The following is a 26824-nucleotide window of genomic DNA, read 5'->3' as shown; positions in this document are numbered from 1 at the left end:
TTCTCGCTTTCTTTTGTCTGAGGTGGAGCTCGCCCAGAATCTGCGGCAGTCCCAAGTGGGGAACTTCTGCTGTTCCGACCAACAGATTGAGCATTCCTTTATTGTCAAGAATTAGCAAACTCTCATTCCCTTCACCAATATTCGCATTAGAACAGAGAAAAAACATAGAAAAATACAGCACAGAACAGGCCCTTCGGCCCACGATGTTGTGCCGAACCTTTGTCCTAGATTAATCATAGATTATCATCGGATTTACAGTGCAGAAGGAGGCCATTCGGCCCATCGGGTCTGCACCGGCTCTTGGAAAGAGCACCTTACCCAAAGTCAACACCTCCACCCAACACTAAGGGCAATTTTGGACACTAAGGGCAATTTATCATGGCCAATCCACCTAACCTGCACATCTTTGGACTGTGGGAGGAAACCGGAGCACCCGGCGGAAACCCACACGCACACGGGGAGGATGTGCAGACTCCGCACAGACAGTGACCCAAGCCGGAATCGAACCTGGGACCCTGGAGCTGTGAAGCAATTGTGTTATCCACAATGCTACCGTGCTGCCCTTAAGAACAAATTAATCTACACTATATCATTCTACCGTGATCCATGTACCTATCCAATAGCTGCTTGAAGGTCCCTAATGTTTCCGACTCAACTACTTCCACAGACAATGCATTCCATGCCCCCACTACTCTCTGGGTAAAGAACCTACCTCTGACATCCCCCCTATATCTTCCACCATTCACCTTAAATTTATGTCCCCTTGTAATGGTTTGTTCCACCCGGGGAAAAAGTCTCTGACTGTCTACTCTATCTATTCCCCTGATCATCTTATAAACCTCTATCAAGTCGCCCCTCATCCTTCTCCGTTCTAATGAGAAAAGGCCTAGCACCCTCAACCTTTCCTTGTAAGACCTACTCTCTATTCCAGGCAACATCCTGGTAAATCTCCTTTGCACCTTTTCCAAAGCTTCCACATCCTTCCTAAAATGAGGCGACCAGAACTGTACACAGTACTCCAGATGTGGCCTTACCAAAGTTTTGTACAACTGCATCATCACCTCACAGCTCTTAAATTCAATCCCTCTGTTAATGAACGCTAGCACACCATAGGCCTTCTTCACAGCTCTATCCACTTGAGTGGCAACTTTCAAAGATGTATGAACATAAGCCCCAATATCTCTCTGCTCCTCCACATTGCCAAGAACTCTACCGTTAACCCTGTATTCCGCATTCATATTTGTCCTTCCAAAATGGACAACCTCACACTTTTCAGGGTTAAACTCCATCTGCCACTTCTCAGCCCAGCTCTGCATCCTATCTATCTCTCTTTGCAGCCGACAACAGCCCTCCTCACTATCCACAACTCCACCAATCTTCGTATCGTCTGCAAATTTACTGACCCACCCTTCAACTCCCTCATCCAAGTCATTCATGAAAATCACAAACAGCAGAGGACCCAGAACTGATCCCTGCGGTACGCCACTGGTAACTGGGCTCCAGGCTGAATATTTGCCATCCACCACCACTCTCTGACTTCTATCGGTTAGCCAGTTTGTTATCCAACTGGCCAAATGTCCCACTATCCCATGCCTCCTTACTTTCTGCATAAGCCTACCATGGGAACCATTATCAAATGCCTTACTAAAATCCATGTACACTACATCCACTGCTTTACCTTCATCCACATGCTTGGTCACCTCCTCAAAGAATTCAGTAAGACTTGTAAGGCAAGACCTACCCCTCACAAATCCGTGCTGACTATCCCTAACCAAGCAGTGTCTTTCCAGATGCTCAGAAATCCTATCCTTCAGTACCCTTTCCATGACTTTGCCTACCACCGAAGTAAGACTAACTGGCCTGTAATTCCCAGGGTTATCCCTAGTCCCTTTTTTGAACAGGGGCACGACATTCGCCACTCTCCAATCCCCTGGTACTACCCCTGTTGACAGTGAGGACGAAAAGATCATTCCAACGGCTCTGCAATTTCATCTCTTGCTTCCCATAGAATCCTTGGATATATCCCGTCAGGCCCGGGGGATTTGTCTATCGTCAAGTTTTTCAAAATGCCCAACACATCTTCCTTCCTAACAAGTATTTCCTCGAGCTTACCAGTCTGTTTCACACTGTCCTCTCCAACAATATGGCCCCTCTCATTTGTAAATATAGAAGAAAAGTACTCGTTCAAGACCTCTCCTCTCTCTTCAGAGTCAATACACAATCTCCCGCTACTGTCCTTGATCGGACCTACCCTCGCTCTAGTCATTCTCATATTTCTCACATATGTGTAAAAGGCCTTGGGGTTTTCCTTGATCCAACCTGCCAAAGATTGTTCATGCCCTCTCTTAGCTCTCCTAATCCCTTTCTTCAGTTCCCTCCTGGCTATCTTGTATCCCTCCAGCGCCCTGTCTGAACCTTGTTTCCTCAGCATTACATAAGTCTCCTTTTTCCTCTTAACAAGACATTCAACCTCTCTTGTCAACCATGGTTCCCTCACTCGACCATCTCTTCCCTACCTGACAGGGACATACATATCAAGGACACGTAGTACCTGTTCCTTGAACAAGTTCCACATTTCACTTGTGTCCTTCCCTGACAGCCTATGTTCCCAACTTATGCACTTCAATTCTTGTCTGACAACATCGTATTTACCCTTTCCCCAATTGTAAACCTTGCCCTGTTGCACACACCTATCCCTCTCCATTACTAAAGTGAAAGTCACAGAATTGTGGTCACTATCTCCAAAATGCTCCCCCACTAACAAATCTATCACTAGCCCTGGTTCATTACCAAGGACTAAATCCAACATTGCCTCTCGTCTGGTCGGACAATCTACATACTGTGTTAGAAAAGCTTCCTGGACACACTGCACAAACACCACCCCATCCAAACTATTTGATCTAAAGAGTTTCCACTCAATGTTTGGGAAGTTAAAGTCACCCATGACTACTACCCTGTGACTTCTGCACCTTTCCAAAATCTGTTTCCCAATTTGTTCCTCCACATCTCTGCTACTATTGGGGGGCCTATAGAAAACTCCTAACAAGGTGACTGCTCCTTTCCTATTTCTGACTTCAACCCATACTACCTCAATAGGGTGATACTCCTCGAACTGCCTTTCTGCAGCTGTTATACCATCTCTAATTAACAATGCCACCCCCGCCCCCCCCCCCCCACCTCTTTTACCACCCTCCCTAATCTTATTGAAACATCTATAACCAGGGACCTCCAACAACCATTTCTGCCCCTCTTCTATCCAAGTTTCCATGATGGCCACCACATCGTAGTCCCAAGTACCGATCCATGCCTTAAGTTCACCCACCTTATTCCTGATGCTTCTTGCGTTGAAGTATACACACTTCAACCCATCTCCGTGCCTGCAAGTACTCTACTTTGTCAGTGTTCCCTTCCCCACTGCCTCATTACACGCTTTGGCGTCCTGAATATCGGCTAGCTTAGTTGCTGGACTACAAATCCGGTTCCCATTCCCCTGCCAAATTAGTTTAAACCCTCCCGAAGAGTACTAGAAAACCTCCCTCCCAGGATATTGGTGCCCCTCTGGTTCAGATGCAGCCCGTCCTGCTTTTACAGGTCCCACCTTCCCCAGAATGCGCTCCAATTATCCAAATACCTGAAGCCCTCCCTCCTACACCATTCCTGCAGCCACGTGTTCAACTGCACTCTCTCCCTATTCCTAGCCTCGCTATCACGTGGCACCGGCAACAAACCAGAGATGACAACTCTGTCTGTCCTGGCTTTTAACTTCCAGCCTAACTCCCTAAACTCGTTTATTACCTCCACACCCCTTTTCCTACCTATATCGTTGGTACCAATGTGCATCACGACTTCTGGCTGCTCACCCTCCCCCTTAAGGATCCTGAAGACACGATCCGAGACATCCCTGGCCCTGGCACCCGGGAGGCAACATACCTTCTGGGAGTCTCGCTCCCGACCACAGAATCTCCTATCTATTCCCCTAACCATTGAATCTCCTACAACTATTGCTTTTCTATTCTCCCCCCTTCCCTTCTGAGCCCCAGAGCCAGACTCAGTGCCAGAGACCTGGCCGCTAGGGCCTTCCCCCAGTAGGTCATCCCCCCAACAGCATCCAAAACGGTATACTTGTTTTGAAGGGGAACGGCCTCGAGGGATCCCTGCACTGTCTGCCTGTTTGTTTTTTTCCCCCTGACTGTAACCCTAGCTGGTTGTCCTGTCTTAGTCCTTATCCTAGTCTTGTCCTGTGCCTTGGGTGTGGTTACCTCCCTGTAACTCTTCTCTATCACCCCCTCTGCCTCCCGGATGATCCGAAGTTCATCCAGCTTCAGCTCCAGTTCCCTAACACGGTCTTTGAGGAGCTGGAGTTGGGTGCACTTCCCGGGGTTCCACTTGTTGGGCGAGGGATGCCATTTTATCCTTAACGTCGCTGCACATTAACCTAGTTGGATTGGGGAGGGTGGGGGGGGGGGGTACAGGAAGAAGTTATAAAAGGTCAATCCCACTTGAAATTAAATTAAAATTGAAGCTCACTACAAACTAGGAAGACCCCACTGTTAATCCCTGGCCTGTGCAGAGTCAACTGATCTCTCCTCGGACAGTGGGAGGTTTATGGGTTAGGGTTAGGTTGCACATAGTTCGGCCTAAGTAAAGCAGGGGAGAATCCAGCCAGGATGCTCACTTTGGATAGTGATCTGATGAATCGTGTGGGGACAGGGTTGAGGTTGTGGTCAAATAGGAGTGACACCTAATGATGCTGGAGGGCTGGCAGTGAGAAACAGCACATTCAGGAGAAGTAAAATTAAAAATAAAGACCTCGATTTCTGTGACCCTTTACACCAGTGAAGTATTTCTGAAGCGTTGTAAAGTCACCGTAGTCCCAGATGACCATAGGCTTCTTTCCCCGTTGAGGGGGGAGAGCTGGCTGGTGGTGATTTAACTTGAGGGTCAGGTGAGGAGTGTGGTGGTATGTATTAGGGGTAATACGGTACACCACTTGTCGACAGGCTATTGGTGGAGGGATGCCAGGTCCTGATAGGATCTGCCACCTACTGGACTCCACCCAGAAATGCCGGTATAAGAACCCGGTTTTTCCCTCCATTTCCCTCAGCAGTTGCATTCTGTAACCACGCTGCTGGGGATAAAGTTCTGCTTAATAAAGCCTTCAATTGACATTACCTCAACCTGCCTCGTGTCATATTGACGGTGCTATAATGAGCAAGGTTGAGAAGGCAGGGGCTTCATGCCCCAGCCAGTACGGGAAATGAACCCACGCTGCTGGCCTTGAGCTGCATCAAACTAGTTGTCCAGCCAACTGAGCTAAACTGGCCCCCACTGTTGTATGGTCACTGTTGTATTGAAGGCAACAGAAAGACAATTACTACATAGCAACAAACCTCAAACAGCAATGAGATAATGGCTGCATTATTTGTTTACAGGATGTTGGTTGGGAAATAAGCATTGACCAGGACACCAGGGAGCACTCTCCTGCTCTTAATTGTAGAAGCGCAATGGGGTATTATACTGTACTACTGTACCCTTGTCATCATGTAAGGTGATGTCCCCTTTAAGACCGGGCTTGGAACCCTGGGGGACTCCGCCTCCGGCTCCGCCCACCAGGGAGCCGTATATAAGGGGCCGCCTTGTGGGCAGCACCCAGTTAACACCCGTCTCGGCACCAGGCTAGTTCTTAGCTTATTAAAGCCTTCTTTACCGTTTTACTCTCTAAGCGTCGTTATTGAGGGTACAACACTCTGTTTAAAATCTCGTCCAAAAGACAGCACTTCCAACAGTACTGCACCCCCTCAGTATTGCAATGGAGTGGTCAGCGTAGATTTCATGCCCAATTCTCTTGTGTAGGATTTGTACATAAAGCAAAGCCACTTTACAGTCATAAGCTTTAATGGGCTGTGTCATGTGTAATACGATGCCCTCTATTAGGGAGTTACGCTGCCTTTCAGATGACACAGTAGCACAGTGATTAGCACTGCTGCCTCACAGCTCCAGGGATCCGGACTCAATTCCGGCCTCGGGTGACTGTTTGGAGTTTGCATTTTCTCCCCGTCTGTGCGTGGGTTTCCTCCCACAGTTCAAAGATGTGCGGGTTAGGTGCATTGGAACGCTAAATTGCCCCTTAGTGTCCAAAAGGTTAGGTGGGGTTACTGGGTTACAGCGTGAGGAGGCATGGGCTTAAGTACAGTGCTCTTTGCATGGGGCAACACGGTAGCACAGTGGCTAGCACTGTTACTTCACAGCACCAGGGACCCGGGCTCGATTACTGATTTGGATCACTGTCTGTGCGGAGTCTGCGCGTTCTCCCCGTGTGTGCGTGGGTTTCCTCCGGGCGCTCCGGTTTCCTCCCACAAGTCCTGAAAGATGCACTTGTTAGGTGAATTGGACATTCTGAATTCTCCCTCTGCGTGCCCGAACAGGCGCCGGATTGTGGCGACTACGGGATTTGCACGGTAACTGCATTGCAGTGTTAATGTAAGCCTACTTGTGACATTACTAAAGATTATTATTATTGATTATTATTAAGGGACGGTGCAGACTCGATGGGCTGAATGGCCTCCTTCTGCACTGCAGGGATTCTATTATTCTGGCTATCATAGTGGTGATGAAAATGAAAATCGCTTATTGTCACGAGTAGGCTTCAATGAAGTTACTGTGAAAAGCCCCTAGTCGCCACATTCCGGGCGCCTGTTTGGGGAGGCTGGTACGGGAATTGAACCGTGCTGCTGGCCTGCCTTGGTCTGCTTTAAAAGCCAGCGATTTAGCCCAGTGAGCACCCCTGTCCCCAGCCAAACCTCCAACTTCAGTCTCATTTTAATATTGGTATTGAGCCTCACCCTGGGCCTCTGCTGGGCAGCCTCACTCAGACTGAGTAGAGCTTTGCTGCGAGTGCCTCTAAGGACTGTCGTAGTGACTGGGTGCAGACAGCCCATTCGCTCCATTAGTCTGAGAGTGATCACAAAGCTCCTACCCGTCTACGAACCCTCGACTTACTTTAGAATATTGGACACTGGAACTAAACTCCACTCAAACACAAATAGGAGGTTTATCGGGATGTGTTTCCCTGGATTGCACAATTACCCTGCTCCACAATGCCTGGCCTGGAGAGTGGGGAATGTGGGTGATGCAGCAAGACAGACATCTCCAAGCAATTTTGCACCCACCCCATAATTCAATTTAGGCTGGTGAGAAATCTAGGACAAAGCATTAACCAACATCTCAGCCCTGTTTGACTGCTCCCTCTCCCTTTTTCTCACTTAATCTCCACATTCCTCACAATAATGTTCTCTCTTTCTAGTCAATGAAGGAAACTGGGATATGCACCTGACCACATTGGTGAGCAAAGCTGGACAGAAAGTTGCAGAACTGACGGAGCTCAGGGCCGAAGCTTCAGAGGCTGATTACCACAGTAAGAGCAGGGAACTTCGGACTTGGAAGTTCAGACAGAAGCTGTATAAGCAGATGAAAGCTGCTTTTGAGAATGCAGGTAAGCACTTCAAGTCAGCAAAACCATGGGAGGGTATGAGGAATCGCTGCTCTGAAATATTATTTAATATATGTTTATTGTACATCCAGGACAATAATAAGGGGTGGCACGGTGGCACAGTGGTTAAGACTGCTGCCTCACAGCACCAGGGACCCGGGTTCGATTCCGGCCTTGGGTGACTGTCTGTGCAGAGTTTGCACTTTCTCCCCATGTTTGCATGGGTTTCCTCCGGGTGCTCCGGTTTCTTCCCATGGTGTCAAGATGTGCAGGTTAGGTGGGTTTATGGGTGTAGGGTGGGAGAGTGGGCCTAGGTAGGCTGCTATTTCGAAGGGTCAGTGCAGACTCAATGGGCCGAATGGCCTCCTGCACTGTAAGGATTCTGTTCTATGATATCAGCATCAGGCTAGACAAGCTGTGCTACTTGTTAACCTTTCACTGAAGGAAGGGCGGCAAGGTGGCGAGGTGGTTAGCACTGCTGCCTCACGGAGCTGAGGACCCGGGTTCGATCCCGGCCCTGGGTCACTGTCCGTGTGGAGTTTGCACATTCTCCCCGTGTCTGCGTGGGTCTCACCCCCACAACCCAAAGATGGGCAGGGTAGCTGGATTGGCCAGGCTAAATCGCCCCTCATTGGAAAAAAGAAATGGATACTCTAAATTTTAAAAACATTTCACTGAAGGTCCCATCACAAATGGGATTTTGCTGGAAGGCTCCATGCTTGTTCTGTATCAATGAGGAGTGGCACCACACAGATCTACCTCTGTAGTTCTCTACATTATGAGCTCCAGGAAGTGGCGTTTATGACCCACTAACAGCTGTATTTTCGACAGTGCGGGGGCACTTAAAACATGGCAGGTGCCCATCCCACCTCCTTCCCACCCACCTAGACCTGTTGAGGCTCTTAACTGCCCAATTAATTGGAAATTAAGTGCCTTCAATCCTCCTCCATTGTGAGGAACAACAGTGACACCCTCCCCCCAAGATGTCACCCCCCACCCCACACACACACACACACAGACCATCAAAAGCCCAACAGGACCATCCTGGTCTCATACCACATTAAGTGTAAATAAAAGAGGTGTTTTGAGATGACATTTCCTGGCTGTGATGGTGGCAAAGAGTTGGCAGTAAGGGGTTAGGGGGAGGGGTTGGGAAAATTGGGAGGAGCCATGTTGGAACATCTCCCCAATGCATTCCTGCTGAACAAAGTCAATTTGCATACTTACCACCCCAAAGAAGGGGCCCTGGGCAGGAATGGTCCCATCCACCGGCTGCTTCCGTGATGTGCGCTCTGACAAAGGAAGGTTCAGACTTGGAGATAGCTTCAACACGTTTATTAAACTATTAACAATTCTCCTACTTGGATTCAACGCTACTGTTAATCCTGCTATAGCTACTCAAACTGACAAACCAGTCTGCTACAATCCACGTGGTGGGTGTGATTCTCAATCAACCCTGTGACTGTACTCACTGAATGTCTCCACTGGAAAGAGACTGAGCATGTGTGGTGTGTCCTTTTATATGGGTTGGTGTAATGCCCTCCTGTGGTAGTGTCACCTCTGTCTATATCGTGACTGCCCATTGGTCATGTCCTATCTTACTGACCTATTGTTTGACTGTCTGTGTGTCAGGTCTCTGGTGTTCTCTCTAGTGTCTAGCTAGGTGTACTGTATGTACATTAACCCTTTGTGTACTTACAGTGATATATATCACCACATCCCCCCTTTTTTCGTGTTACATATTTTCTGTACAGTGTTAAAGAAAATTGAACAAACTAGGTAGATGAGTGATACTCTTTACAAGTTATGATAACAGTGATCATTAGACAATAAGTCCAAATCATATGCATGAGTCCAAGGTTCATTAATTATTATGGTTGAGTGGCTTTCTTGTTTGGTTGGTGAGTTGGTGATGTTGATGGTGGCATTGCATTGTAAACGCCATCAGTGTCCCTGTGCTGAAGGAACCAAGAAGTGGTCAAATCACTTCGTTGTCGGATTTGGACTCTTTTTTTTTTCTTTCGATGCTTGTGGTGGTAATTCTTGATGGCATCTGTCCTGAAAGCCAGGTTGCCTGTTGGTAGTGCAGCAAACGTGAATTGGTAAGATGCATCATCCTGCCATGGTATGTCATTGTACTGAGCTGAGCAGTAACAGAGTCCCTCATTTGCAGAGTTGTACCATGTCGTACCAGTCGTTGTTCCATTGGTGTTGTTTTTGCCGTGCTTGCTGTCGACGTTGTTGCCTTTGGTATGTTTCTTGCTATTGTCTTTGATGTTGTTGTTGTGGTGGTTGGTTTTGTTGCCGTGTTTGCTGCGCTCAAGGACCACACTCTGTGTATAATACGAGTCCTTCACAGAGTTACTCGTGTCAGCGTGCTTTGTGGCATCTGCTGTTTCCTTGAACGGCCGTCACTGAGTTTGCGGCGCTCCCCGTCTGGAGTCATGTCCGGCTTACTTGAATCAGCTTTGGCTTGTTGATGCTCCCCGTCTGGAGTCTGGGCTGTTTCACCTGAGTCAGTTTTGGCTTCTTGATGCTCCCCATCCGGAATCATTTCAGGTTCACTTGAATCATCTGAAGGTTTGTGATGCTCCCCGTCCGGGGTCAAAACAGTCAGGAATGCATTTGCCTGCGGAGAGGCTCGAGCGAGTGAGGTTTGAAATAACATGGTGTCACTGGAGTCACCTGTAATCTCACTATGATTGTCGAGTGCCTCTGTACATTCTAGCTGAGGTCTTTCACATTGCACATCTGGTATGGGAAGTGGGATGCCGTCATCACTGGTCGCACATACAGTGGGTAGAGCCTCAGTGTGTTCTTGTTGTTCACTTGAGATGGGTAGACTGTCAGAGTCTTCTTCTTGTTCACTGGAGCGTGGTAGACTGTCATAGTCTGCTTGCTGTACACTTGAGCATGGCAGACTGTCATAGTCTTTCTGTTGTTCACTTGAGCATGGCAGACTTGCATTGACTGCTGTTGGTTGCTCAGAGGAGGTTGCTAGACCCTTATGGTCTTGTTCATGCAAGGACTGCGCTTCGGAGTCTTGCGTTGCTTCTATCGTGGAGGCTGTCCACGAGCTCGCTGTGGAGGCTTGGACCCTTTGTAGTGCGTGGGCCACTCTCTGTGTGGAGTCGGGGACCCTTCGCGGTGCGTGGACCACTCTGTGTGGCAGCAGGCCGCTCTCTGTGGGCTTGTACCGCTCTCTGTCTCTTGGTGTCAGGCCGCAGCATCATCCTGCACTCACGAGTCGGGATGTCGTATATGCTGGGCTGAAGATTCCCCAATCCGAAGAACTCGTCGTCGGGGTCGTCAACGTACAACACGGCTAGTTGCGGTTCGGATTTGGTACTGGGGTAGCCACCCAAGGTGAAATATTCGTCTGAGTCGTTGTCTTCTAGGACCATATCATCACGTTTTGTGTCGGAGCTGGCATTGGGCTCGCGATGTCCAAAGAAGAATTCAAGGTCTGAGTCATAGTCTTCAAGGACTGTATCATCTCTTTGGGCGGTGCTAACTGCTTGTTGCAGGGTTCTGTGGAGGTTACTTTCAGCTACTGGTCGAATTTCAGGCATTGTGCTGTCGTTCCAGGTGAAGGAATCTGGTTTTGAGGATTTAAATTTTTTTTGTGTGTTTTGGAACATTTCCCCTTTAAGTGGGCGTGGTCCGGGGCCTCTGGCGTCATGAAGCGTGTGACGCAGTGCGTAGGAAGCGATTGCGCATGCGCAGATCGACGTTCCTTTACTTGGGGTCTTGTTCGAAATTGCGCATGTGCGGCTTCTCGCGCATGCGCAAATGGACCTTCCCGTTCTGTGCGCTCTTCGCGCAACTGCACATGTGCAGCACCTTTTCCAAGATGGCTGCAATTCAAAACTGCCGTTCGTTGCTGCAAGCCTGCCTCGTGGTGAGTTTTGGTGCCTCTTTTACCTTTTCTTCTTGTATGTTCCTCGCAGAATTCTTGGAATTTCTCCAGGACTGCCTGGAAGTCGCTCTTGTTTTGCCCCTTTGAGTATTTGAAGGTCTGGAAGATTTCAGCTGCTTCTGGGCCCGCGATGGTAAGTAGAAGGTTTATTTTCTCTGCATACACCACACCATCTAAGTCGGACGCTACCAGGTAGATCTCGAATCTCTGCCTAAACCAACGCCAGTTTTCACTGAGATTGCCGTGGTACTTGAGCTGCTGCGGAACCGGAATCTCGAACATCATCTTGCCTGGCTGCTGTTGCTGGTAGTCACTGTTTGCTGAGTTTTAACTATATGGATTGAAACAGTTCACTCCTGGAACCATGTTTTGTTATGCTCTTGACATAGCAGAAGCTGCTTCCTTGATGTGCACTCTGAAAAAAGGAATGTCCAGACTTGGAGTTAGCTTTAACACGTTTATTAAACTATTAACAATTCTCCTACTTGGATTCAACGCTACTGTTAATCCTGCTATAGCTACTCAGACTGATAAACCAGTCTGCTACAATCCATGTGGTGGGTGTGATTCTCACTCAACCCTGTGACTGTACTCACTGAGTGTCTCCACTGGAAAGAGACTGAGCATGTGTGATGTGTCCTTTTATATGGGTTGGGGAAATGCCCTCCTGTGGTGGTGTCACCTCTGTCTGTATCGTGACTGCCCATTGGTCGTGTCCTGTCTTACCGACCTATTGGTTGACTGTCTGTGTGTCATGTCTCTGGTGTTCCCTCTAGTGTCTAGCTAGGTGTAGTGTATGTACATTAACCCTTTGTGTACTTGCAGTGATGTATATCACCACAACCCCCACAACAGTTAGTCTTACTTCGGTGGTAGGCAAAGTAATGGAAAGGGTACTGAAGGATAGGATTTCTGAGCATCTGGAAAGACACTGCTTGATTAGGGATAGTCAGCACGGATTTGTGAGGGGTAGGTCTTGCCTTACAAGAATTTCTTTGAGGAGGTGACCAAGCATGGTGATGTACATGTACATGAAGGTAAAGCAGGTGATGTAGTGTACATGGATTTTAGTAAGGCATTTGATAATGTTCCCCATGGTAGGCATATGCAGAAAGTAAGGAGGCATGGGATAGTGGGAAATTTGGCCAGTTGGATAACAAACTGGCTAACCGATAGAAGTCAGAGAGTGGTGGTGGATGGCAAATATTCTGCCTGGATCCCAGTTACCAGTGGCGTACCGCAGGGATCAGTTCTGGGTCCTCTGCTGTTTGTGATTTTCATTAATGACTTGGATGAGGGAGTTGAAGGGTGGGTCAGTAAATTTGCAGATGATATGAAGATTGGTGGAGTTGTGGATAGTAAGGAGGGCTGTTGTCGGCTGCAAAGAGAGATAGATAGGATGCAGAGCTGGGCTGAGAAGTGGCAGATGGAGTTTAACCCTGAAAAGTGTGAGGTTGTCCATTTTGGAAGGACAAATATGAATGCGGAATACAGGGTTAACGGTAGAGTTCTTGGCAATGTGGAGGAGCAGAGAGATCTTGGGGTCTATGTTCATACATCTTTGAAAGTTGCCACTCAAGTGGATAGAGCTGTGAAGGAGGCCTATGGTTTGCTAGCGTTCATTAACAGAGGGATTGAATTTAAGAGCCGTGAGGTGATGATGCAGCTGTACAAAACTTTGGTAAGACCACATCTGGAGTACTGTGTACAGTTCTGGTCGCCTCATTTTAGGAAGGATGTGGAAGCTTTGGAAAAGGTGCAAAGGAGATTTACCAGGATGTTGCCTGAAATGGAGAGTAGGTCTTACGAGGAAAGGTTGAGGATGCTAGGCCTTTTCTCATTAGAACGGAGAAGGATGAGGGGCGACTTGATAGAGTTTTATAAGATGATCAGGGGAATAGATAGAGTAGACAGTCAGAGACTTCTTCCCCGGGTGGAACAAACCATTACAAGAGGACATAAATTTAAGGTGAATGGTGGAAGATATAGGGGGGATGTCAGAGGTAGGTTCTTTACCCAGAGAGTAGTGGGGGCATGGAATGCATTGCCTGTGGAAGTAGTTGAGTCGGAAACATTAGGGACCTTCAAGCAGGTATTGGATAGGTACATGGATTATGGTAGAATGATATAGTGTAGGTTAATTTGTTCTTAAGGGCAGCACGGTAGCATTATGGATAGCACAATTGCTTCACAGCTCCAGGGTCCCAGGTTCGATTCCGGCTTGGGTCACTGTCTGTGCGGAGTCTGCACATCCTCCCCGTGTCTGCGTGGGTTTCCTCCGGGTGCTCCGGTTTCCTCCCACAGTCCAAAGATGTGTAGGTTAGGTGGATTGGCCGTGATAAATTGTCCTTAGTGTCCAGAAATGCCCTTAGTGTTGGATGGGATTGCTGGGTTATGGGGATAGGATGGAGGTGTTGACCTTGGGTAGGGTGCTCTTTCCAGGAGCTGGTGCGGACTCGGGGGGCCGAGTGGCCTCCTTCTGCACTGTAAATTCTATGATAATCTATGATTAATCTAGGACAAAGGGTCGGCACAACATCGTGGGCCGAAGGGCCTGTTCTGTGCTGTATTTTTCTATGTTCTATGTTAACCCAAAGATGTGCAGGGTAGCTGGATTGGCCACACTAAATTGCCCCTTAATTGGAAAAAAGAAATGGATACTCTAAATTTAAAAAAACATTTCACTGAAGGTCCCATCACAAATGGGATTTTGCTGGAAGCCTCCATGCTTGTTCTGTATCAATGGGGAGTGGCACCACAAGGACCTACCTTTATAGTTCTCTACATTATGAGCTCCAGGGCCTGGCTTTTATGACCTACTGACAGCCATGTTTTCGACACCTCCTTCCCACACACCTTTAACATGTTCCTCATAATTCAGAAGGTGGGTAAGGTGACAGTAGGCTGCCCTCCCTTAGACCTGTTGGGGCTCTTAACTGCCCAATTAATTGGAAATTAAGTGCCTCAAATCCTCCTCCATTGCGAGGAAATGCTGGGCAGTGGCAGGTGAGACAGAGGGCCAAAGGCCATTTTGAAACAGCTTCTATGAAAAGATGGAAAGGAGATGGGGGAAGGGGGGTGACATCAGTGACACCCTCCCCCCCAAGATATCATCCCCTCCACACACACACACAGACCATCAAAAGCCCAACAGCACCATCCTGGTCTCATACCACATTAAGTGTAAATAAAAGAGGTGTTTTGAGCTGAAATTTCCTGGTTGGGGGGAGGGGTTGGGAAAATTGGGAGATGCCATGTTGGCACATCTCCCCAATGCATTCCTGCTGAACAAAGCCAATTTGCATACATCCCACCGCCCTGGGCAGGAATGGTCCCACCCATCGGGGGGGTTTCCCTCCTCACCGAGGGGCCTACAGCATGGCCTCCCCGAAATTCACCTTTAAATATTGACCTCCATGGGCGACACTCACCAGGCTCCCTTTTGCAGATCCCAATCTGCCTCAACTGTGCCCACCTCTCTTGGTTGGGCTGCCAAGGATCCAGAGCTGCAAGACTCATATTAGGACAGTGGCATCAAGAACAGGCCCACCTTCTTAAAAAGATGGTGAGCTCTGTGGTGGCCAATTAAGGGACCACTCCAGAAATATTGATTCATAATTAGTTTTGTTTTGTCAAGTAGGGGCTGAGCACCCTTATTTGCCCCTGATGTTGGGGGTCCTGAAACCCACCAGGAGACCTAACTCTCTGTTACTTTAATGGATGATTATTGGCTGGATGACCGAAGTTTTAATCCAACTGAGTCTGACTAGCAGAATCAACAAGGCCTGTGTTTGAAGAGGGATAAATAATCCATGGAAATACTCAGACAGGCCAAAGTGATGACAAGGGAGTCGGGAAGAATCAGGGACGGGATTCTCCCAGCCCTGGGCTGGGCCGGAGAATCCCCGCGACCGGGCCACGCCGCCCCAACGTTGGCACGCGATTCTCCGCAGAGCTCTATGCGCCCCCCCCGCGCAATTCTCCGGCCCGCATGGGCTGAGCGGCCGTAAGAAAAAACCCAAGTCCCGCCAGCGCCAATCTAACCTGCTCTGAGCCGGTGGGACGTCGCCGTTGAAGGGTCGGGTGGCAGCCTGTGGGGGGGGGGGGGGGGGGGGGGGGGCACGACACTCTGCCGCGAGATTAGAGAATCCCGCCCCAGACGAGAGTCCCCATTTCTGATTCCCAAAAGCAGGAAAACTGACCCACTTTAGCAGGGAGGGCTCGACGAGGGAATCTCAGTTTCTGGTGGCTGTCAGACTCATGGAGCAATTATCCCTGAGCCCATTGGGATTCAGTGTTGGAAAAGAAATTAACGGCACCCACACAGCTGCCACAAAAGCCACCTGGCCTCATGGCAGGGGTCCCTCAGGCACTCAGTACCCCATCCAAAGACCCAGCATCAGCAAGGGAGGGTCACTGAAAACCAATCTTTGCACCCCCATCATCACCAGTGACCCTCTCCCTGCCCACACTTAACTCTCCCCAGGGATCTACTGTTGGGGTTGAGGACAGTGGAGCTTCTAAAGGAGGTACCCCCCTTCCTCCCAGCAGCCACCCGGGCAGTGGAAGTAGCCGGGCTGCCCACCGTGCCTTCCCTTTCCGTTGCTACTTGTGGCTGAGACGGAATAAGGCCCTTAAGTAGCCAATTAAGGGCCACAATAGACCTAAAGGTGGACGAGCGGCTGATGCTCCCCGCCACCATAATATTGGAGACAGGTCGGGGTGGGCAGGAAGGCAGTGGGAAGGTCACAAGGAGACCCTCATTTGCAAATGCTCTGGCAGAACTAGAGCATAAAATCCAGCCTTATGAGTACTTTTAGATTTGTGTAGCGTATCTGGGAGGAATGGAGCACTTTGGACCTGTGATTCGCAAGGGTCCTTCAGTGAGGTTTTCCTCGTGTCATGTTTGGGTCTGTTTTATACTAATTGATACAAATTTATTGCTAAAATGAAGTACAAGTGTCAGGAAGTCTTGCTGCAATTGCACAAGGTACTGGTGAGACCACATCTGGAGCACTGAGAGCAGTTTTGGTCCCCTTATTTAAGGAAAGATATTGGAGACGGTTCAGACAAGGTTCACTCGGGTGATACCCGGTATAGAGGGATTGTCTTATGAGCAAACGTCAGACAGGTTGGGACTCTACTCATTTGAATTTAGAAGAATGAGAGGTGATCTCATTGAAACATAAAGGATTCATATGGGGCTTCACAGGATAAATGTTGAGACGACCTTTCGTGGCATGGGAGGGTCTAGGGCCAGAGGGCACAGTTTCAGAATAAAGGGGTAGCAATTTAAGACTGAGGTGAGGAGGAATTTCTTCTCTCAGAGAGTTGTGAATCTTTGGAACTCCTTGCCATGAGAGCTGTGGGGGCAGAGCCCTTGTGTATATTAAAGGCTTAGATAGATTCTTGATCAGTAAAGGGATCAAGGGTTGTGGGGAAAGGGCAGGAGAGTGAATGTGAGGAATGTCAGATCAGCCTTGATCTTATTGAATGGTGGAGCAGGCTTGAGGGGCCGAATGGCCTACTCCTGCTCCTATATCTTATGGTCTATGATTAGCCAACAACTCCATTCCTGGGCAATCCCTCAGCGTTGAGGATGACTTGCTTCCACACCAGGGAGGTGGGTCCTCCGGTGGTTGAATCCTGGATCCACAGACTGCCACAGGTTTGGCAGGTGGTGCTTGTTGAGGTGGATGAGTGGGACACTTTGGATTCTGCACTGTCCTTCCGCTGTTTACGCTTGGCCTCCACGAGTTCCACCCTACGACGTTCGAGGTGATTGGTGCCTTCGCGGATGCTTTTTCTCCAACTTGTGCAGTCCAAGGCAAGCGATTCCCACATGTTGATGGGGATGTTAGAACATAGAACATAGAAAAATACAGCACAGAACAGGCCCTTCGGCCCACGATGTTCTGCCGAACCTTTGTCCTAGATTAATCATAGATTATCATAGAATTTACAGTGCAGAAGGAGGCCATTCGGCCCATTGAGTCTGCACCAGCTCTTGGAAAGAGCACCCTACCCAAAGTCAACACCTCCACCCAACACCAAGGGCAATTTGGACATTAAGGGCAATTTATCACGGCCAATCCACCTAACCTGCACATCTTTGGACTGTGGGAGGAAACCGGAGCACCCGGAGGAAACCCATGCACACACGGGGAGGATGTGCAGACTCCGCACAGACAGTGACCCAAGCCGGAATCGAACCTGGGACCCTGGAGCTGTGAAGCAATTGTGTTATCCACAATGCTACCGTGCTGCCCTTAAGAACAAATTAATCTACACTATATCATTCTACCGTGATCCATGTACCTATCCAATAGCTGCTTGAAGGTCCCTAATGTTTCCGACTCAACTACTTCCACAGGCAGTGCATTCCATGCCCCCACTACTCTCTGGGTAAAGAACCTATCTCTGACATCCCCCGTATATCTTCCACCATTCACCTTAAATTTATGTCCCCTTGTAATGGTTTGTTCCATCCGGGGAAAAAGTCTCTGACTGTCTACTCTGTCTATTCCCCTGATCATCTTATAAAACTCTTCAAGTCGCCCCTCATCCTTCTCTGTTCTAATGAGAAAAGGCCTAGCACCCTCAACCTTTCCTCGTAAGACCTACTCTCCATTCCAGGCAACATCCTGGTAAATCTCCTTTGCACCTTTTCCAAAGCTTCCACATCCTTCCTAAAATGAGGCGACCAGAACTGTACACAGTACTCCAAATGTGGCCTTACCAAAGTTTTGTACAGCTGCATCATCACCTCACAGCTCTTAAATTCAATCCCTCTGTTTTTTAAAAAATATATATTTATTAAAGTTTTTTAACACAATTTTTCTCCCTTACAAACAAAATCCCCCCCCCCCCTCGCAACGAAAAAAAACGAGAAATCGCGCAGAGCAAGATATATACATGGCAAAATGATATATTTACACAGCTTTGTACACTGGCCCTCACCCGTACGTGCCAGCTTCCCCAACCCTTCATGTTATCTCTTGCTCATCCACCCTCCCAGGCAGTCCCCCCTTTCCCCCCCCCTCCCCCCCCTCCCCAGGACGTCCCCCCCCCCCCCCCCTCAAGGTTGCTGCTGCTGATCACCGACCTTCCTCTAACGCTCCGCGAGATATTCTAGGAACGGTTGCCACCGCCTGTAGAACCCCTGCACAGACCCTCTCAAGACGAACTTAATCCTCTCCAACTTTATGAACCCAGCCATATCATTTATCCAGGCCTCCAGGCTGGGGGGGCTTCGCCTCCTTCCACATTAGCAAGATCCTTCGCCGGGCTACTAGGGACGCAAAGGCCAGAATGCCGGCCTCTTTCGCCTCCTGCACTCCAGGTTCGTCCACTACTCCAAATATTGCTAGCCCCCAGCTTGGCTTGACCCGGACTTTCACCACCTGAGATATTGCTCCCGCCACTCCTCTCCAGAACCCCTCCAGTGCCGGGCATGACCAAAACATATGGACATGGTTCGCTGGGCTCCCTGAGCACCTTCCACATCTGTCCTCTACCCCATAGAACCTACTCAACCTCGCCCCCGTCAATTGCGCTCTGTGGACCACCTTAAATTGTATCAGGCTGAGCCTGGCACACGAGGAGGAGGAATTAACCCTACCTAAGGCATCAGCCCACAGACCTTCCTCGATCTCCTCCCCCAGCTCCTCCTCCCATTTACCCATTCAACTCTTCTACTAGCGCTTCCCCCTCTTCTTTCAACTCCTGGTGTATTTCCGACACCTTGCCCTCCCCGACCCATACACCCGAGATCACCCTATCTTGAACTTCTTGTGCCGGGAGCAACGGGAATTCCCTCACCTGTCGCCTCACAAAAGCCCTCACCTGCATATATCTAAAGGCATTTCCCGGGGGTAACTCGAACTTGCAGGTGGCGGAAAGCGTCATAGATCGCAGTTATGTAAGTGTGGTCACACCCAAGGTGCAGGCAGAGAAATGGGTGACCACCAGAAAGGGCAGGCAGTCAGTGCAGGAATCCCCTGTGGTTGTCCCCCTCTCGAACAGATATACCCCTTTGGATACTGTCGGGGGGGATAGCCTATCAGGGGAAAACAGCAGCAGCCAGAGCAGTGGCACCACGGCTGGCTCTCATGTTCAGAAGGGAGGGTCAAAGCGCAGAAGAGTAATAGTTATAGGGGACTCTATAGTCAGGGGCACAGATAGGCGCTTCTGTGGACGTGAAAGAGACTCCAGGATGGTATGTTGCCTCCCTGGTGCCAGGGTCCAGGATGTCTCCGAACGGGTAGAGGGAATCCTGAAGGGGGAGGGCAAACAGGCAGAGGTCGTTGTACATATTGGTACTAACGACATAGGCAGGAAGGGGCATGAGGTCCTGCAGCAGGAGTTCAGGGAGCTAGGCAGAAAGTTAAAAGACAGGACCTCGAGGGTTGTAATCTCGGGATTACTCCCTGTGCCACGTGCCAGTGAGGCTAGAAATAGGAAGATAGAGCAGACAAACACGTGGCTAAACAGCTGGTGTAGGAGGGAGGGTTTCTGTTATCTGGACCACTGGGAGCTCTTCCGGGGCAGGTGTGACCTGTATAAGATGGACGGGTTGCATCTAAACCGGAGAGGCATAAATATCCTGGCCGCGAGGTTTGCTAGTGTCACACGGGAGGGTTTAAACTAGTATGGCAGGGGGGTGGGCACGGGAGCAATAGGTCAGAAGGTGAGAGCATTGAGGGAGAACTAGGGAATAGGGACAGTGTGGCTCTGAGGCAGCGCAGACGGGGAGAAGTTGCTGAACACAGCGGGTCTGGTGGCCTGAAGTGCATATGTTTTAATGCAAGGAGCATTACGGGTAAGGCAGATGAACTTAGAGCTTGGATTACTACTTGGAACTATGATGTTGTTGCCATTACAGAGACCTGGTTGAGGGAAGGGCAGGATTGGCAGCTAAACGTTCCAGGATTTAGATGTTTCAGGCGGGATAGAGGGGGATGTAAAAGGGGAGGCGGAGTTGCGCTACTTGTTCAGGAGAGTATCACAGCTATACAGCGAGAGGACACCTCCGAGGGCAGTGAGGCTATATGGGTAGAGATCAGGAATAAGAAGGGTGCAGTCACAATGTTGGGGGTATACTACAGGCCTCCCAACAGCCAGCGGGAGATAGAGGAGCAGATAGGTAGACAGATTTTGGAAAAGAGTAAAAACAACAGGGTTGTGGTGATGGGAGACTTCAACTTCCCCAATATTGACTGGGACTCACTTAGTGCCAGGGGCTTAGACGGGGCAGAGTTTGTAAGGAGCATCCAGGAGGGCTTCTTAAAACAATATGTAAACAGTCCAACTAGGGAAGGGGCGGTACTGGACCTGGTATTGGGGAATGAGCCCGGCCAGGTGGTAGATGTTTCAGTAGGGGAGCATTTCGGTAACAGTGACCACAATTCAGTAAGTTTTAAAGTACTGGTGGACAAGGATAAGAGTGGTCCGAGGATGAATGTGCTAAATTGGGGGAAGGCTAATTATAACAATATTAGGCGGGAACTGAAGAACATAGATTGGGGGCGGATGTTTGAGGGCAAATCAACATCTGACATGTGGGAGGCTTTCAAGTGTCAGTTGAAAGGAATACAGGACAGGCATGTTCCTGTGAGGAAGAAAGATAAATACGGCAATTTTCGGGAACCTTGGATGACGAGTGATATTGTAGGCCTCGTCAAAAAGAAAAAGGAGGCATTTGTCAGGGCTAAAAGGCTGGGAACAGACGAAGCCTGTGTGGCATATAAGGAAAGTAGGAAGGAACTTAAGCAAGGAGTCAGGAGGGCTAGAAGGGGTCATGAAAAGTCATTGGCAAATAGGGTTAAGGAAAATCCCAAGGCTTTTTACACTTACATAAAAAGCAAGAGGGTAGCCAGGGAAAGGGTTGGCCCACTGAAGGATAGGCAAGGGAATCTATGTGTGGAGCCAGAGGAAATGGGCGAGGTACTAAATGAATACTTTGCATCAGTATTCACCAAAGAGAAGGAATTGGTAGATGTTGAGTCTGGAGAAGGGGGTGTAGATAGCCTGGGTCACATTGTGATCCAAAAAGACGAGGTGTTGGGTGTCTTAAAAAATATTAAGGTAGATAAGTCCCCAGGGCCGGATGGGATCTACCCCAGAATACTGAAGGAGGCTGGAGAGGAAATTGCTGAGGCCTTGACAGAAATCTTTGGATCCTCGCTGTCTTCAGGGAATGTCCCGGAGGACTGGAGAATAGCCAATGTTGTTCCTCTGTTTAAGAAGGGTGGCAGGGATAATCCCGGGAACTACAGGCCGGTGAGCCTTACTTCAGTGGTAGGGAAATTACTGGAGAGAATTCTTCGAGACAGGATCTACTCCCATTTGGAAGCAAATGGACGTATTAGTGAGAGGCAGCACGGTTTTGTGAAGGGGAGGTCGTGTCTCACTAACTTGATAGAGTTTTTCGAGGAGGTCACTAAGATGATTGATGCAGGTAGGGCAGTAGATGTTGTCTATATGGACTTCAGTAAGGCCTTTGACAAGGTCCCTCATGGTAGACTAGTACAAAAGGTGAAGTCACACGGGATCAGGGGTGAACTGGCAAGGTGGATACAGAACTGGCTAGGCCATAGAAGGCAGAGGGTAGCAATGGAGGGATGCTTTTCTAATTGGAGGGCTGTGACCAGTGGTGTTCCACAGGGATCAGTGCTGGGACCTATGCTCTTTGTAGTATATATAAATGATTTGGAGGAAAATGTAACTGGTCTGATTAGTAAGTTTGCAGACGACACAAAGGTTGGTGGAATTGCGGATAGCGATGAGGACTGTCTGAGGATACAGCAGGATTTAGATTGTCTGGAGACTTGGGCGGAGAGATGGCAGATGGAGTTTAACCTGGACAAATGTGAGGTAATGCATTTTGGAAGGGCTAATGCAGGTAGGGAATATACAGTGAATGGTAGAACCCTCAAGAGTATTGAAAGTCAAAGAGATCTAGGAGTACAGGTCCACAGATCACTGAAAGGGGCTACACAGGTGGAGAAGGTAGTCAAGAAGGCATACGGCATGCTTGCCTTCATTGGCCGGGGCATTGAGTATAAGAATTGGCAAGTCATGTTGCAGCTGTATAGAACCTTAGTTAGGCCACACTTGGAGTATAGTGTTCAATTCTGGTCGCCACACTACCAGAAGGATGTGGAGGCTTTAGAGAGGGTGCAGAAGAGATTTACCAGAATGTTGCCTGGTATGGAGGGCATAAGCTATGAGGAGCGATTGAATAAACTCGGTTTGTTCTCACTGGAACGAAGGAGGTTGAGGGGCGACCTGATAGAGGTATACAAAATTATGAGGGGCATAGACAGAGTGGATAGTCAGAGGCTTTTCCCCAGGGCAGAGGGGTCAATTACTAGGGGGCATAGGTTTAAGGTGAGAGGGGCAAAGTTTAGAGTAGATGTACGAGGCAAGTTTTTTACGCAGAGGGTAGTGGGTGCCTGGAACTCACTACCGGAGGAGGTAGTGGAGGCAGGGACGATAGGGACATTTAAGGGGCATCTTGACAAATATATGAATAGGATGGGAATAGAAGGATACGGACCCAGGAAGTGTAGAAGATTGTAGTTTAGTCGGGCAGTATGGTCGGCACGGGCTTGGAGGGCCGAAGGGCCTGTTCCTGTGCTGTACATTTCTTTGTTCTTTGTTCTTTGTTCTCCTCCAGTGCCCCTAGGCTCGCAAACGTCCCGTCGATGAACAGGTCCCCCATTCTTCCAATCCCCGCCCGATGCCAGCTCTGGAACCCCCTGTCCATCTTCCCTGGGACAAACCGGTGGTTACCCCTGATCGGGGACCACACCGATGCTCCCATTGCACCCCGGTGCCGTCTCCACTGGCCCCAGATCCTTAGCGTTGCCGCCACCACCGGGCTAGTGGTATACTTTGTCGGCGAGAGCGGCAGCGGTGCCGTCACCAACGCCCACAGGCTCGTTCCTTTATAGGACGCCATCTCCATCCTCTTCCATGCCGCCCCCCCTCCCTCCATAACCCACTTGCGGATCATCGCCACATTTGCTGGCTATTAGTAGCTCCCCAGGTTTGGCAGCGCCAACCCTCCTTGGTCCCTACTGCGTTCCAGGAACCCTCTCCTTACTCTCGGGGTCTGATTCGCCCACACAAACCCCATAATACTCCTGCCTACTCTCTTAAAAAAAGCCTTGGTGATCACGATGGGAAGGTACTGAAACACAAACAGAAACCTCGTAAGGACCACCATTTTGACCGACTGCACTCTACCCACCAGCGAGAGCGGTAACATGTCCCATCTTTTGAAATCCTCCTCCATTTGCTCCACCAACCTCGTCAATCCCTCTGTTAATGAACGCTAGCAAACCATAGGCCTTCTTCACAGCTCTATCCACTTGAGTGGCAACTTTCAAAGATGTATGAACATAGACCCCAAGATCTCTCTGCTCCTCCACATTGCCAAGAACTCTACTGTTAACCCTGTATTCCGCATTCATATTTGTCCTTCCAAAATGGACAACCTCACACTTTTCAGGGTTAAACTCCATCTGCCACTTCTCAGCCCAGCTCTGCATCCTATCTATGTCTCTTTGCAGCCGACAACAGCCCTCCTCACTATCCACAACTCCACCAATCTTCGAATCGTCTGCAAATTTACTAACCCACCCTTCAACTCCCTCATCCAAGTCATTAATGAAAATCACAAACAGCAAAGGACCCAGAACTGATCTCTGCGGTACGCCAGTGGTAACTGGGATCCAGGCTAAATATTTGCCATCCACCACCACTCTCTGACTTCTATCGGTTAGCCAGTTTGTTATCCAACTGGCCAAATTTCCCACTATCCCATGCCTCCTTACTTTCTGCAGAAGCCTACCATGGGGAACCTTATCAAATGCCTTACTAAAATCCATGTACACTACATCCACTGCTTTACCTTCATCCACACGCTTGGTCACCTCCTCAAAGAATTCAATAAGACTTGTAAGGCAAGACCTACCCCTCACAAATCCGTGCTGGCTATTCCTAATCAGGCAATGTCTTTCCAGATGCTCAGAAATCCTATCCTCAGTACCCTTTCCATTACTTTGCCTACCACCGAAGTAAGACTAACTGGCCTGTAATTCCCAGGGTTATCCCTAGTCCCTTTTTGAACAGGGGCAGGACATTCGCCACTCTCCAATCCCCTGGTACCACCCCTGTTGACAGTGAGGACGAAAACATCATTGCCAACGGCTCTGCAATTCCATCTCTTGCTTCCCATAGAATCCTTGGATATATCCCGTCAGGCCCGGGGGACTTGTCTATCGTCAAGTTTTTCAAAATGCCCAACACATCTTCCTTCCATCAAGTATTTCCTCGAGCTTACCAGTCTGTTTCACACTGTCCTCTCCAACAATATGGCCCCTCTCATTTGTAAATACAGAAGAAAAGTACTCATTCAAGACCTCTCCTATCTCTTCAGACTCAATACATAATCTCCCGCTACTGTCCTTGAACGGACCTACCCTCGCTCTAGTCATTCTCATATTTCTCACATATGTGTAAAAGGCCTTGGGGTTTTCCTTGATCCTATCCGCCAAAGATTGTTCATGCCCTCTCTTAGCTCTCCTAATCCCTTTCTTCAGTTCCCTCCTGGCTATCTTGTATTCCCACAGCGCCCTGTCTGAACCTTGTTTCCTCAGCCTTACATAAGTCTCCTTTTTCCTCTTAACAAGACATTCAACCTCTCTTGTCAACCATGGTTCCCTCACTTGACCATCTCTTCCCTGCCTGACAGGGACATACATATCAAGGACACGTAGTACCTGGTCCTTGAACAAGTTCCACGTTTGACTTGTGTCCTTCCCTGACAGCCTATGTTCCCAACTTATGCACTTCAATTCTTGTCTGACAACATCGTATTTACCCTTCCCCCAATTGTAAACCTTGCCCTGTTGCACGCACCTATCCCTCTCCATTACTAAAGTGAAAGTCACAGAATTGTGGTCACTATCTCCAAAATGCTCCCCCACTAACAAATCTATCACTTGCCCTGGTTCATTACCAAGTACCAAATCCAATATTGCCTCCCCTCTGGTCGGACAATCTACATACTGTGTTAGAAAAGCTTCCTGGACACACTGCACAAACACCACCACATCCAAACTATTTGATCTAAAGAGTTTCCACTCAATGTTTGGGAAGTTGAAGTCACCCATGACTACTACCCTGTGACTTCTGCACCTTTCCAAAATCTGTTTCCCAATCTGTTCCTCCACATCTCTGCTACTAATGGGGGGCCTATAGAAAACTCCTAACAAGGTGACTGCTCCTTTCCTATTTCTGACTTCAACCCATACTACCTCAGTAGGCAGATACTCCTCGAACTGCCTTTCTGCAGCTGTTATACTATCTCTAATTAACAATGCCACCCCCCCACCTCTTTTACCACCTTCCCTAATCTTATTGCAACATCTATAACCAGGGACCTCCAACAACCATTTATGCCCCTCTTCTATCCAAGTTTCCGTGATGGCCACCACATCGTAGTCCCAAGTACCGATCCATGCCTTAAGTTCACCCACCTTATTCCTGATGCTTCTTGCGTTGAAGTATACACACTTCAACCCATCTCCGTGCCTGCAAGTACTCTCCTTTGTCAGTGTTCCCTTCCCCACTGCCTCACTACACACTTTGGCGTCCTGAATATCGGCTAGCTTAGTTGCTGGACTACAAATCCGGTTCACATTCCCCTGCCAAATTAGTTTAAACCCTCCCGAAGAGTACTAGAAAACCTCCCTCCCAGGATATTGGTGCCCCTCTGGTTCAGATGCAACCCGTCCTGCTTTTACAGGTCCCACCTTCCCCAGAATGCGCTCCAATTATCCAAATACCTGAAGCCCTCCCTCCTACACTATTCCTGCAGCCACGTGTTCAGCTGCACTCTCTCCCTATTCCTAGCCTCGCTATCACGTGGCACCGGCAACAAACCAGAGATGACAACTCTGTCTGTCCTGGCTTTTAACTTCCAGCCTAACTCCCTAAACTCCACACCCCTTTTTATTACCTCCACACCCCTTTTCCTACCTACGTCGTTGGTACCAGTGTGCACCACGACTTCTGGCTGCTCACCCTGCATTTATTTAGGGAGGCTTTCAGAGTGTCCTTGTAGTGTTTCCTCTGCCCTACGAGTGTTTGTTTGCCATTGCAGAGCTCCGACTAAAACACTTGGGCATGTGGGCAGTGTGGCTGTCCCATCGCAGCTGGTCGAGAATGACCAGTGGTGCCTCGATACTGGGGATATTGTCCTGGGAGAGGACGCTCAATAACTCCATTTCAGTTGTATCAGGCAACCAACCGATACATGGAATCACATGGGTGTTGTTGGCTAGGCCAGCATTTGATGCTTATCCTTAATTGCCCCTTGAGAAGGTGGTGGTGAGCTGCCTTCT

The 26824-nt window shown here is 49.0% G+C and overlaps 1 protein-coding gene across 5 annotated transcripts in view; it reads left to right on the top strand.

Annotated features, from left to right (window-relative positions):
- Window positions 1-26824, top strand: part of LOC140403839 (ankyrin repeat and fibronectin type-III domain-containing protein 1-like) — a 453883-nt gene that overhangs the window by 232634 nt on the left and 194425 nt on the right. For all 5 annotated transcript variants that reach the window (XM_072492020.1, XM_072492021.1, XM_072492017.1 and 2 more), the window contains one exon: window positions 7304-7492. In XM_072492020.1, coding sequence (XP_072348121.1) covers window positions 7304-7492 — 189 coding nt within the window. The remainder of the gene's footprint in view (window positions 1-7303; window positions 7493-26824) is intronic.

This window comes from Scyliorhinus torazame, chromosome 29 (genome assembly GCF_047496885.1).
Source record: "Scyliorhinus torazame isolate Kashiwa2021f chromosome 29, sScyTor2.1, whole genome shotgun sequence".
Taxonomy (NCBI): domain Eukaryota; kingdom Metazoa; phylum Chordata; class Chondrichthyes; order Carcharhiniformes; family Scyliorhinidae; genus Scyliorhinus; species Scyliorhinus torazame.
This window is presented reverse-complemented; position numbering and strand designations above follow the sequence as displayed.